This window comes from Protopterus annectens, chromosome 3.part1 (genome assembly GCF_019279795.1).
Source record: "Protopterus annectens isolate FY-2018-M chromosome 3.part1, PAN1.0, whole genome shotgun sequence".
In the NCBI taxonomy this organism is placed as follows: Eukaryota; Metazoa; Chordata; order Ceratodontiformes; family Protopteridae; genus Protopterus; species Protopterus annectens.
The window spans coordinates 1,562,550,194-1,562,565,219 of NC_056732.1; the positions used below are offsets into that span (position 1 = coordinate 1,562,550,194).

Consider the following 15,026-nt stretch of genomic DNA (forward strand, 5'->3'; position numbering starts at 1 on the left):
CTCCAATATTGGTACTCAGAAGGCAATAGGGCCTTCGGAGCAATGATTCAGTGTCTATTTCAGAGCTGATGATTTTGCCTGATTTGATGAGGCTCCTGCTTCAGAGGTAACTGTCTGCTCCATAGGTGCTGTCGGAGCAGACACCTTAGGTTCATAGGTTCATAGGTTAGTACTAGGTTAACTGCCCTTGTGAGCCATTGTAAGCCTAGCAAATTATCCCTTTTGAGACTCAAACCCTGCACCTTGTGTTTGTAAGGCAAGCACCTTAACCATTAGGCCACCCTCTCAACCCCCAAGCATTCGGCTATGACAAGGGTTTTGGAGACGGAGAAGACTGTTTCCCTGCTCCCTCAAATTTGTCCGATTTTGGAGAGGAGGGATAGGTATAGATAGCCTCAGAAAATAATTAACCTTTTCAAAATCGATTTGTTTTTTCATTCTATAAGACCCCTTTGATTAAAGGTGTGGGATATGGAACAAGATTCTTGTAAATGAAGAGGCCCCAAACAGTAAACGCACAATGTGTACGAGTCACTGACGGGCATCTTTTTGCTGCACTTCTCACATTTTTTGCAACCCAATGGCTTGCCTTCTTTTTAGGACATACTGGAAGACAGCCCTAGACAGCAACACTACAAAAAACTCTAATCAAGAAAGATTAAGAAAGGAAGGAAGAAAATTAGAGCTCTTTTTTTAAACAAAACAACAGTATCAGGGAAAAAGTCCTCTAACTTAAATGGACTTGGTGGGGGAGGGAGAGGAAGTTGGTTAACTGCTCTCTAACTAAACAGTAACCTGAAGGGAAAGGAAGAAAACCACTACTAAACACTTGAAAAGTCTTCTATAAAAGACGGGAAGGGAAGAAAGGTAAAAGGAACCCCCTCTAACTAAAACGGGGTGCAAGTTAGACATCCTCTAATTAAAACAGATGCTAATGGAGAGGGGAAAACTAACTAGTAAACTACTTTAAGAAGGGAAGGCACTAATAATTTGCATGGAACTAGAATTAGCAGAGAAGTTAAAATATATGAAAATCCTAGGAAACTATAAGATATATTGACAAATTTTAATATATTATCAAAAAACCCAGAGCTTGAAGATCCTTTTCGCAGTGCAGAAAAAGAGATCTGAAGAAGTTGGGGAACTGCATTATGGGTAGGGAAGGAGGCCAACGAGCTTTGCTGAAGACCTTGAACTACTGGAAAGGCCAAGATGGATCCAGCAAATGAGATCCAAATCCATCAGTGAGAATAAAGTTGAGATTGACAACAACACATCTAAAATTAGCCCAGCATGTAAGAGACCCCTGAAAAGGTTAACATAAAACTGCCAAAAAGTACACTTCAACAGTTGTCTATCAAAAGTTGACCCTAATTTTCAGATGAAGTGTTTCATTATCATAGTCTCAAGTGTACATATAAAAAAGGGTCCTGTTTTCCAGAAACCTGTGTTCATATGCCAGGAGGCAAATGATATGGCCTGTCAAACCATCCTTAACATGTTAAGGCTAAAATAATGGCATGCAAAATGTGTTTGTAAAAGAGTAACAAGTTAAGTAATATGTATCATACATAATCAAAAGAAAGCTGACACATAAAATAATTATTTTTGTCCAGAGGCAGATTATATTCATATTCCAGTCCCCAAGTTTCTGTAAAACAGCACAAGATTCTACACTCACCGCATCCAATTTCATCAGAGCCATCCTGGCAGTCCTGACGGAAGTCACATCTTCTCTCTCTTTGAATACATTCACCATTGGAACAGGCAAACTGCTTTGCAGAGCAATGGCTTGGAAATATGGTAGAAGTGGCTACAGGTGTTATGAAATGGGGAACATTTGTAGGTAAGAGCCCTGTCAAAAAAGAGTGGAAAATGATCAGTGGAAATAACAAATATGCAACACTTCAGCAGCATATTCATGCCTTGAGAAAGAAACCAGAAAAGAAAGCTAATGGTCTTAAAAAGAATAATAGAGCCTTGGCTTACCACAATATTTCTCATCTGATCCATCAAGGCAGTCTCGCTGACCATCACAAACAAATGCAGAGTTGATACATCCAAAAGATTCACACTGGAACTCATTCTTTGTGCAGTTTGCTCTTGGTAAGGCTGACACGGTTCCATGGGCTGTAGCTCCTGTGACTGTTGGCTCTAAAATACAGACAATTATAACTGCAGTTCTACTGCTCATGCAAGTACCAATAAATGTATAATCAGTATCTTCACACTCCTTCTACATCCTCAGACAGGTGTTAGTACATAAGATGTGGATATGAAAGCAGCTGCCTCAGGCAAATAAAAAAATGACTCTTGTCAACAAATACAGAGACTATTTTGACTGTTAGCACACTAAACATAGGGATGCTAATGAAAACGGCTAAACATTGCAAATTACTATTTGGAAGTCTAAGGAACTATTTCACAACACTTCTGTTTCTCACCAATCATACAGGATATAATATACAACTGACTGGCTCTATGAACTACTGGGTGAATTGCTGAGTTATGAGTCAAAAACATTCCACAGAATTTTGATCTTGCAGCCTCAACAAGCATGTTGCAAAATTATGAATGTCATTTAAACTTGATATGTGTTTCTAATTAAAAATAAAAACACATTTATATAGTAAGTACCACTCAAGCTAGTAGGTCCCAGGAAAGTATACAACTGGAGAGGAAACACAAACAATGACAGATGAGGAAACAAACAGGACAATTGTGTAAGATGCCCTACTGATAAGTAATGCAGCTGGTAAAATACTTTAACACCTAGAAAAAAGCATCACTGGTAGAAAACAAAAATCTATTATCCTTCTATATAAAAAAGTGATAAATTTATTATCCTTCTTTATAAGGCAGTAAAATATATGTATAGCTGTGAAGAGATCATCATTGTAAGAATGCAGAGAGGAGAAAGGCAGTTAAGAAAAGGGCAATACAAATGATGCACAGTTTATCCCTGGAAACATATAAGGAGAGATACTAAAGGAACTAAATATGCTTATATGAAATATAATATATAAATATGGTTAGAGAAACTAAATATGCTTAGTCTTGAAGAGACAAGGCAGTGTGTGCGCACGTGTGTGTGTGTGTTCATAGGTTCATAGGTGTGTACTAGGCTAATGGCCCTGGGGCCTTTACAAGCCTAGCCCGTAGGATTATCCTGGCATCGTGCCACCCAACCTTAGTTCTTAGTGCGTCTGTCGAGTAGAGCCACTGGGGTGATCCCCAGCATGAATTTTCTATTTCCCATCCACTCATTAAGATTTCTCTTGAAGAGGGCCGGTGAGGTGCTCTGCTTGACATGTATGGGAAGTCTATTCCATAGCATGGGCAGTCTCTGGATTATGAACCTGTCCCTCCAGCATGTTCTGTTGATTGTGGTAATGAGGTTGAGGTCTCTGGAGCGTGTGGTGCGGAGGGATTGGGATTAAAATATTTTTCCAATACTAGTCCTGTAATGCCATACTTTCTTACTTTGCTGAAGTATATTGCCTTGCACTTTTTTAATTTATTGTTATTGGGCAATGGCAGAAACTTACACATTTTACCTGCTTTAACAAGATCTATATAGCCCAAATGTACATCCTCTTTCAATAACAAGGATTAAAATATTAACACAGTATAATGGTATAAGGTGTATGGTTCATTTAAGGCACAGTGTATCATTACTTCCCAGAATGAGAAATAGACGAATAGAAAGACCCTCCTGAATTATTATCACAGTTCATGAATACATGGAAAAGCCATACAGCAATGAAAACTATTTTTTTTACAAAGAGCAAACTAATCACACAAATGGCACCATGTGAATACTTTTTACCGTTCTGCTTTTATTCTTTTGATCTTTTTCCTCTGTCGTCTTTTGATCATCAAGCCCCTCCAAGCCAATCAGCTCAGTCATTCTCCAATACTGAGGTCTGAGATTCAATGAGGAGGGGACATTATTTGAACAGCCATCACAGCTGGTTTGAGTTTTCTGCTTTATGGCCCTATCCCTGTGCACACTTGGCAGACCCCTGAGAAGAGGCTTGCAATGGGTTGACCATGGATGATACCCCTACACTTCCACAAGGGGCATTCCATCCACGCAGTCCTGTCCCACCTCCGAAAGCACAAGTGGTGTGGTGATTTCCACAGAAGCAATTTGCATATATTATGTGGGCCTCAATTATAGGAGGTTTACATGCACACAAACATACACACACACACACACACTTGTATATTTGTATAGTATAACACATGTATCTATTACCTTTGCATATGGTTCATGGTTTGTTCTTAATATTATCATACCCATTTTTTTATATCTATATGGTTATAGGAATTTCCTTGTCAACAACTTTATTACTTTTTTTCATTTACAGACTGAGTCTAGTTTATTTGTCTTTTTATACAGCAGATAAGGAACATGATTAAGTGCACCCAGTGTATCTCTTCCAACATACTAATGACTGGATGTCTGTTCTCCTAATTTCTTTAAAGGTTATTAATAATGAGGCAGAACACATTCTGCTTTACTCATGTAAAGTCAGTTGTTGCTGTTGTGTCTTTCGGCTTTTCCCGGTTAGGGGTCGCCACAGCGGAACTCCAGTCCGCTAATGATTGGCAGTAGATTTTTACGTGCTGGCTTGCCGGGCCTAACGCACAACCTTCAATGAAGGTACGCCCATTCACGCATGTCACCACACAGAAGACGCTCTGAGAATCGAACGGGCAACGCCTAACTGTGAGGGACAACGCTACCGCAGCTCCTTATAGTCTGTATTCTGTTTTTGAATGTATATGTACATACAGTTATTTATTTATTTCAGTGTGGGACTCCAGTGCACCTTTGCAAGCAACTGAAAAGCTTTAAAAATGTCATCCTTAATTCACAGAATGCTGTCAATGAATTAATTTACCTAAAAGAATAGTGTGCATCTCAAAAGTATGACATCCTTGGGATAGATGAGTCAAGGCTTAAGCCTGAGGATTATTTAATGGATATGACTACTACCTCACTGACAAGATAACCAATACAGATATCCGGTATTTTGGATAATCCAACCATCTCATTAAAAACTCATGTAACAAAACAGTTCAAAAATTCTAAGTCTGGAGGAAAATGGGAGTCACGATTCCATGAACATCATTTCTGTGATTACTGATGACTGCAGCTAAGTGCACAAAGTACTGCTTCTGTGAAAATAATGTGATGCCTTTGCTGCAATGCAGAAACCTCTCAGGAGATTACATATAACTACAGGTTGCCCAGGTCTTCAACTGCATGGCAAGTGTAGGAGGAGGGTGAAGAACAATTAAAAACTCTACTTTTGTGAGTCAGTGGAACTTTTGTACAATCCACTTCACATTATCAGAAATTGCAAACCTGGACTTTGCAAGACCAGCCCATAAGAATTGAAAACATTATGCCACAAGTATCAACAGCTACCTAAAGAAAACAAGAATCTACTAGTAAAACCCACCATATTCTCAATCTTAAATTGCATCTTAGCAGTTTCTGAAACTTAACCACAAACATCCTTAATGCTCCAGAAATGACTAAATAGATTCTGTCATTATCCCTGTACATTTCTCAAAGATGAACATTAGTAAACTGCTCCCACAAGACTCAGCAATAAAGCCATGACTGAAACGCAGATAAGCCAATATTGATTAATGATCTAGGTGGTACAAAAGTAATGGGGGGATGGTAACTGTGCGCAGCCAATACTGGCTCACCTATGCCATAGAGATGGATGGCAGCTGGGTCCCACTGTAGTACTGACAAGTTGTTTGCAGCACAAAGGGCCCCTGACAATCTCACTCTTTAGCAGCGTGATAACGCACAACATTCAGCATTTGGTGTTTGCACTAGGGTGTGTAGATCTCACTGCAACTGACACGATGGGATGAGAACTTCAAGCTGCAGTGAGAGTGTCATTAGGCTAGGAGTATTCTAACCAACCTCAATGGCTTCTTGGATGGTGGTGTCCTCTCATCTACCCTCAGCCTGAAGTCACCACAGAGACTCGTTTCAATAGGGTGATATGGGGTACTATGATTTAGTGGAGTCACAAATGGGTGATGAAGTAGAACTGAAGATGATGCTGTGAAGCCATAAAGCTCCTAAGAAAAGGTTGAAAAAGAAGTACATCACTGCATTACCCTCTCAAAAACAAACATTCTATCTACTAGCCTTCAAGATAAGTACTCATTAGTTGCTCCTGTCATCAAACTGCTGTATCTCAAGCACTACTCACTGCTTAGTGATAAGTAAGAACCCATCCCAGACCCATCTGCCTTTCTAGATTTCCACAGTCATTATTGTTACCGGGCCAAGCTCTTGGCAAAAACTGGAACCCTGTAGATCATTCTACCTCAATCCCAGAAAATGCTCATAATCAACCTTTTCAAAGCCATTGACCCAGCATAACAGCTGGGGTGGGTTGGGAGCTGTCTTTGGTCATAAATACCCTGAAATTCACACTAATATTTATTTATTTATTTGTTTTACTGACATTTGATTACTGGGAAATACAAACTGACCAGAAGTCCATTTTCAGTGGCTGCTCAGGGATAAAAGCTTCAAATTGTTACAAAACATTTTAAGAACGATAATTTTACAATCTTCAAAAATAAAACAAAAACTTCTGCAGTTTAAATAATTATATAATTATAACAAATTAGACATAATATAGAAACATTGGTTAAGAATAGATACAAGTTATATGACAATCATTTAATATTTAGAGACATTTTAGACAGCCTGTACAGAAGGGTAAATTAGTCTAATACAAACAGGAATTGCAATATGAAGTGAGGGAAAACAGGCTTATGGTACATGTAGAGAGAAAGTCAGGGAACAGAATTTGATAGAAGTATGGAAGTAAGTAAAGAAGGTTGAGTAAAGAGGTACAAGGAATGAAAAGTTAGTTGTTTACATTTAGGAATATGGTTTATGCTTGTTTTGAGAAGAACAGAACCAGATTTTAGCTAGTAAGTCTTTCAGTGTGGTTTTGAATGACAGGATGGAGGGTACTGACTTGACAGATACAGGTAAGGAGTTCCAGGCCTTAGCAACCTTGTGCAAATACAGACAATGCCCAGCAGATTTGCTAAGTTTGTAGAGAGACAGGAGTTTTTGGTCACGGGTTCAAAAATTCAGTTCAAGCATCTCAACCCCACATATCATGGCCCAAGTTAATACATGCATTGGGAATGGGGCATCTGAAAGTAAGGCTGCACCATGTCTATTTCTTCTATCTGTAAGGACATACCATGTCCGCTTCTTCTATCTATGTCCACTTACACATTCAAAATGTTTATTCATTTTTATTGCATCCTACCTTAGCAGCTATAAAGGAATCATTATAAAGCTATAAGTGGTACAACAGAATATCCACAGCTTTCCACACCATGGACCTAAAATGAATAGACACTCAACTCCTACTAGACTTGACCCCAGCATTGGTAAACCCACTTCTACTAACAGGTTCTAGTTTACTTACCAAGCAGATTCATCATCAGCTGATATTGATGCAGGCACACTACCCTGCTTCTTCTTTATTTTGCATTAGCACTTGTGCTGCAAAATATCTAGGACAGTGATCATCTTTTGATCATTCCTCAGCGATTACCAGCTACAATTACTTACTGACATGACTCTGACTGGCAGACAGCTATGATGAAGAAAAAAAAAATCAAGTTTAGGTTTTAAACATACGTCTGCCAGTTCAGTACAAATATTTCCCCTGGACCACTATGACAAACAGGGTTCAAGTACCATCTGGTTCATCCCACAAATGTCTGCCCTCACAAAAGAAAGAAACAAATCATGAAAAGAATTCAAAAGGAAATTTTAGAAATTGTACTATACAAGTTGGTTTTCATTTGAAAAAAATAAGGACTAAATGTCAAAAGCTTATGCCTACATATGTCAAGAAGAAGAAAAAACAAATTGCCCTTGCTGTCATTTTCAAAGGTCTTTTGAAAGAGCTTTACTATCTAACAGATTAATCTAAAGCAAATATGGTGCTGGTTCTGAATAAAATAAAGGTGTTTATATGTATTCCTCAGATACAGTGACAACACCTTTTGATAAGTACTTCAAAGGACTTAATTTTGGCTGCAACACAAATTCTACAGCAGTCTTTGACAACAAAGATTCCCTGTCATTTTTCTTTTGGTCATTTATATCCCTCTGGAACTTTAGTCTTATTCCACTGCACAGAGTAATAAAGCATGCCAGTAATAGTAGACAAGGTTTGGATGGACTACAGATCCAATGTCCTTGAAAATGTGATAATTTCATAGCTGATCCACTGCCACATACCCACACCTCACATACAACTTACATTTTTTTAACTTTAAAAAGCAATGGTAATGTATAAGTGCAGTGTGTCTTTAACATTCCCATAGTACATATGAGATGTCACATGTATCTGTCTTGATTAGGCAGCTGATGCCATTAAAGTAAACAGTACAGCTGCTTCCTGATGAAGTCTTGTGTGTTTGGGTAGTTACTTGCATGTTGTAGGTGCCTGTCAATTAACTCTAAACCCCTTCACTGAGAAAAAAGCAACAGCAGTTGTAATATCAATGCCTAAAGCAGGCCCTACAGTCTCTTGTCAATTTATACAAGCCAGTCACTATTCTTCCACGTCAATCTAAGATGATGGAAAATCTGTTTCTAGTCCTATTAAGCAATATCTAGATGGTATTAACTGAATGACAAAATGGCTTTTGAAGAGGCTGTACAACAACTATTCCCTTTCTCTCTCTCTCTCTCTCTTAACAGAGTGCCCTTTATATACTTGACAGCAAAACAGTTGACTGGTTTATTTCAGATACCTGTAGTTAACAGTTACCCTACTTCCCAAACATTAACTAAAGGGGAACCACAGAGTTCTGCGTAAGATCTAAATATGTTCACACTGCTTATAAACTGTCTCTCAATTCCTCATCTCCAAGGTAAACACTTTTTCTCTGCAGTTCTCTTGTTTATCACAAGCATTCACTTTTCACACAATGCTGTCAAATCCATCCTTAAGACAGATTTGTTCAAAGTCTGCATTTATATTACTGTAGACTATATCTCTGTTAGTTTTCAGTTGAAAAAGTTTAGAACAGATCCTTGGCTGGTCAGTATGCTTCCCAGCACCCAGTTCACTGAATTTTAATAGCTCAGTCTATTTTTAGAATGTATGCTGCCTTCCTCCACACATTTTGCATTTCTTAGACCCGTTATACAACTCAAACTTTTCTAACTATAGTCTCAAGAGCTACTCTTGTCTTGTTGTGTTGGACGATACACTCCCATATGTGGTAAGTACATTTTGCATTACAACTCAGATTATTCAAAATGCCTTACATAAAATGCAGTCATGGTTCCACTTTATCATATTTTCTTATTTTTCCTAGTTTAGTATAAACATTTTTAAGTTATTGTGTCTCATTAATGAGCAGACAAAAATGTAATTCACCAACTCAGACTCGTATGACACTTCCTAAACTGTAACTCAAAAGCTTTTACCACTTTGGTCCATCAAACTGGAATAACTTTGCACTATATATGAGCATAGTTTCGACAAAGTATAAATTCAAGATAAGATTAAGCAATACCTAAGAACTAAATCTTACTTTAAGTGAACTGGCATTACCACTGAGAATATAGGGCTCAGTAACATAAGGTCTGGCTATGTTCTGCTTACAAATTTCCTCATCATATAATGTGATTGTAGGCATTTTAACTTGCTCTTCACTTCTCCACAAAGCTGTCCCCAACATGCACTGTGACTCTATATGATGGCTATTAAAGTTATGGATAGCTAGCATTACATAGTCTTGTCATTGCTGTTTAACATTATAAGACTTTAACACTGTGTTATCTTATCTAATTAACCTAATGTTATTTTTCTAAAACCAAGCTGTCACTGGTAGAATCTTTGTGGACCACTTCATTTACCCATTAAAATTAAATTGAACAGACATTTTAGCAGCTAACAATAAATCAGAATATATATAGCCATAGGTTTCTGCTGTTCTGTTTCTGAAAACTTATCTTTAAAATCTATCTTGCATTTTTCTATTACAGCTTTTTTGGAGACAATAGGCGTAGACAATTGGGATTTATTTTCTCAGTAAAACAGAAATAAATAAATGGTAGAAAAAAATGCTGCACAGCCAGGGTTTTACTTTTACTGATGACTAGGAAATCATAATGTGCAATCCAGGAGTATACTTGCATGATGATTGTCAACAGTCAGAAAGGGGAAACAGAAATCTAGATGGCAGGTTTAGGGGGTTCATTAATAAACATTGAAACTAGTTGGGGTAGCAAGGCAAAGTAAGACACCTAGAAAATTCTACTGCCCCCCCCCCCCCCCCAGACATATGGTTTGTTAAAAAAGCAACTCCAAGAAGAAGATATGTGGTTTAAGTGGAAAAATATAGAGTGTATACTGGATATCAGAAACAGACACTGTGATAATGGGAGGTTAGGAATGTCAATGTCCAAACTCTAAGTGAAAACACACATCCTCATCTAGTAGGACTATTAAAACTACAATGAAGTCACTTTATGGCAGTAACATTGAAACATGGCACAAAGAGAACCATGACTGTAAAGCAACATGTCAGGCTACACAGATTACAGTAAAGGTGCAATGAATGCAATAGAAAGAGTTATAGCCCTCAATATAAATGAAAGTATGAAAACAACAGATCATAAAAGTAATTACAGAGAAGAGAAGAGATACTGTGGATTGGGAGAATAGAAACTACACAGACATGGGCCTGTATACGTTCCCCATTTTTGAGGAGGAAAAAGACAATGAAATACCTAACTGTTATATTAGGGTGGCAGGGAAAGTGTTACAAGAGACTTAATTTTAAAGTGTAAACTGTAGCTCTTTGACTGCAGCCATACATACATACATACATACATATATACATACATATAAGGTTAGTAGGTTATGTCATCCTTCAAGTAGTAGGTATCAGGCAGCACATATTAAAGGCTACTCAAGCATGAACCTGGTGTTCTAATGAAGAAAGGAAGACTTCATATCTGAAAAGAAGCAACCATTTAAGAACAGGCAGTCAGTAGAAAGTACAGTTGTATACACTTACCATAAATGTAGATGTTCGAGTGTATTCACTGTTGCAGTCATTACATTTGGGTAATCTGCTGGCAGGTTGCACTCAGTCGGCCTGATTAACAAAGTCTTGGGTCCTGCGTCGGTTGCTGTCCCTCCTTCCATGATGTCAGGTCGTCAGGGGTATAAAACATGCAGCCGACGCCATTACATCAGTTTTTCTTGCCCCATATGTCAGGTGCCCCCCCAAATGGGGAGCCAAATATTTAAGTAATTAAAAACACAAAAATATACATCTCCAAATTAAAGCAATTACACCAAAAAGGCTTTTAAGCATAGTAAAGGAAAGTATAAGTATGTTGTTGTTGTTGTGTCTTTTGGCTTTTCCCGGTTAGGGGTCACCACAGCGGAACTCCGGTCCGCTAATGATTGGTAGTTGTTTTTTTTGGGTTTTTTTTACGTGCCGAGTTACCAGGCCTGACGCACAACCTTCAACGAAGGTACGCCCATTCGCGCATGTCTCCACGCAGAAGACGCTCTAGCTGAGAATCGAACCGGACAGCGTCTTACTGTGAGGCGAAAATGCTACTGCAGCACCACCACCGCGGGTAAAGGAAAGTAAGTATAGAAAGAGAAAAAACAGGGGGTTGGAGGGAGGGTAACCAGGACTGCAACAGTGAATACACTCGAACATCTACATTTATGGTAAGTGTACACAACTGTACTATGTTTTTCGTGTTTCACTGTTGCAGTCATTACATTTGGGTAGATTCCCAAAGCTATGGTTGGGAGGATGGAATTATACAGCATTAGGACCAGCTATAAGGCCCTGCAGGACAGCAGTGGCAAAGCCAGCTCTGGATTTAGAGAAGAGAGGTAAATGGTAATGTTTGGTGAAAGTATGAACTGAGCTCCAGGTAGCAGCTTCTAGAATAGAGGTAAAGGGTAATGTTTGGTGAACGTATGAACTGAGCTCCAGGTAGCAGCTTCTAGAATGTCTCTAGTAGGAACACCTCTGAGAAAGGCTGTAGAAGTAGATGCAGCCCTGGTGGAATGAGATCTGATCCCCTGGGGGATAGTTTTACCATGGTGCATATAGCAGAAACGAATACAATGGCTTATCCATTTTGAAATAGTCTGCTTTGAAATAGCCTTTCCCTCTGCCCCTGCAGCAAATGCCACCAGTAGTTGATCAGATTTTCTTACAGATTTTGTCCTGTTTAAGTAAAATCTAAGCTGTCTGTGTACACCCAATGAATGCAGAATCCGCTCCCCCTTGTTTTGCGGATTGGGAAAGAAAGTTGGCAAATGAATGGTTTGATTAAGAGCCACACTGGATACCACCTTAGGCATGAAGGAAGGATTGGTCCTGACAGACACCCTGTCCGCATGAAAAATAATGAAAGGCTCCACTGCCATAAGAGGCTGTAATTCGGAAATCCTTCTAAGTGAAGTGACTGCTAAAAGGAAAGCTGTTTTCCAAGAGAGAAATTTTAAGTCTGCAGTAGCAGCTGGCTCGAAAGGGGGGAAGAATAAGTTTTTCCAAAACAAAGTTGAGGTCCCAGGCAGGGGTTGGAGCTCTCCTGGGTGGTCTTAAGTTTTTGACCCTTTGAGATACTGCTTTAGCAGAGGAGGAGAGAAGAGGGGAGGCTCCATGTTGTAATGAGCTGAAATGGCTTAGGCATGGATTTTTATGGAAGAAAAGGACAGGCCCTTATGAAGCATCGCCGTTAAGTATTGTAAAATCTGAGGAATATTGGGCACTGCTGTGCTTATCCCTTGTGATTGATTCCAGGCACAAAATATTTTCTATTTGTCAGCATAAGATTTTCTAGTACTTGGCCTTCTTGCCTCCAAAATGACATCCATCACAGTTTTGCTGAGGGATGCTAAGGGTGAATTTAGGTGATCAGCCATGCTGCAAGATTCAAAGTTTGGAGCTGAGTGTGCGGAATTTGGTTGTTCTGCTGAGACAGTGACACATTGCGCAGGAGTGGGTACCAGTGTTGGCGAGGCCAGTCTGGAGCAATCAAAATCATTTTTAGGTTTGTCCTGCCTGACTTTTAGTAGAACTTTAGAGAGCAGAGGCAGAGGGGGAAAGGCATAGACTGATGGTTTTTTTCAGCTGAATGATAGAGCATCCACTTTCCAGGCTTTTTTGTGATTAATTCTTGTGCAGAATTTGTCCAACTGATAGTTCTGGGGTGAGGCAAAAAGATCTATGTCTGGACTCCCCCAATTGCGTGTCAACATGTTGAAAGTCCATGGTTCCATTTTCCATTCATGTGGGTTCATGAGATTTCTGCTTAGTTTGTCTGCCAGAGTATTCAGCTTTCCTGTCAGGAATTGAGCTTGTAGCTGTATTTGATAGGTCAAGGCCATATTCTACAATGCCATGGTTAGTCTGCAAAGGAGGTAGGAGTGTGTACCCCCTTTCTTGTTTATGTACCACATAACTGTGGTGTTGTCTGTCTTTATCATTAATTGTCCTGGATGAAGGTAGTCCTTGAAGGCTGTCAGTGCATTCTGTACAGCTAGCATCTCTTTTTTATTGATATGAAGGTGCATTTGATTTGGGCTCCATTTGCCCTGAATCATTTCCCTGCCAGATGAGCCTCCCAAGCATAGTCTGATGCATCTGTAGTTAGAGTTTGGGTGGCAGGGGGTTGAATGAATGGCAGTCCCTTGTTTTGGTGGCAGGTCTCTGCCCACCATAGGAACTCTAGTTGCAGGCAAGGTATGATAGGCATCATTGTTTCCAGGTTGTGACTGTGTTGACTCCATAAACTTTTTAAGTACCACTGAAGTTTCCTCATATGCAGTCTTGCATATGGAATGAGAAGAATGCAAGAGGCCATGAACCCCAAGGCTTGCAGAATTTGTCTTGCAGATAGCAGGGTTTTTGTAGCCACCTGTTTGAAGTAAGTTACCAAATGAAGTTGCTTTTCTGGCATAAGGTAAGCCATCTAGGCAGTTGTATTCAAGCTTGCACCCAGGAATGTAATTTTTTGAGAGGGTACCAGTTGTGATTTATTTTCATTTATAGTGTACCCTAGACTAGTTAGAACCCTTTTACAAACGCCAGATGTTTCAGAAGAATGTCCCTGTTTTCCGCCTGAATTAGACAATCGTCCAGATATGGATATATTTGAATATTTCTTTGTCTGCAAAATGCAATTACTGGAGCCAGGCATTTTGTGAAGACCCTGGGCACAGTAGATAAGCCAAAGGGCAGTGCAGAGAACTTGTAATGCAAGTAGCCAGCTTTGAAGCGGAGGTATCTCCTGCAAGATTCCCTAATTGGGACATGCAGGTAAGCCTCTTTTAAGTCTAGAGTTACCAACCAGGCATCTTTGCCTAGCATAAGAAGTAACTGTTGAAGAGTCAGCATCTTGAATTTTGGAATGTCCAGAAATGTGTTTAGAGTAGATAAGTCCAGAATTGGATGCCATGATTTGTCTTTTCTGGGTACCAGGAAAAGTCTTGAATAGAAACCTTGTCCCTTTTCCTCTTCTGGAACCGGTTGAATAGCCCCATGTTCATGAGGGACAGTACTTGTTTCTGGGCCTCTGCCCACTGATTTGGGGGCAGGTCTGGCCATCCGTTTGGGATTGGCAATGTGTGGAAATGAAATCTGTACCCCTGGGATACTATATTTAAAACCCATTTGTCCTGAGTTATAAATTGCCAGTTTCTTGCATGAAGTGCCAGTTTTCCCCCCAAAGGGGCAGCCAAAAGGTAAATGCTTGGTAAGTGTAAAGGGAAGTCATTGAGACTGCTTACCATAGGGAGGTGCCTTCTTGTTTCCAGATTTGGAGGAGGAGGAGGCACCCCATTGTTTTGTTCTAAAAGTTCCTTGTGACTGAAACCTGGAGCCTTTGGAATGTCTGGGTTTGACTTGAGTGGCTCTCGAAGGAACTGGAAAGGACCAGTTCTTAG

The 15,026-nt window shown here is 39.5% G+C and overlaps 1 protein-coding gene across 1 annotated transcript in view; it reads right to left on the reverse strand.

The window, feature by feature from the left end:
* The window catches only part of LOC122797804 (SCO-spondin-like), a 4,708,783-nt gene that overhangs the window by 2,463,365 nt on the left and 2,230,392 nt on the right, over positions 1-15,026 (reverse strand). Inside the window, exons 53-54 of the mRNA XM_044066325.1 lie at positions 1,990-2,154; positions 1,682-1,855 (exon numbers count right to left, since the gene is read on the reverse strand). Of these exons, the coding sequence (XP_043922260.1) occupies positions 1,682-1,855; positions 1,990-2,154 (339 nt within the window). The remainder of the gene's footprint in view (positions 1-1,681; positions 1,856-1,989; positions 2,155-15,026) is intronic.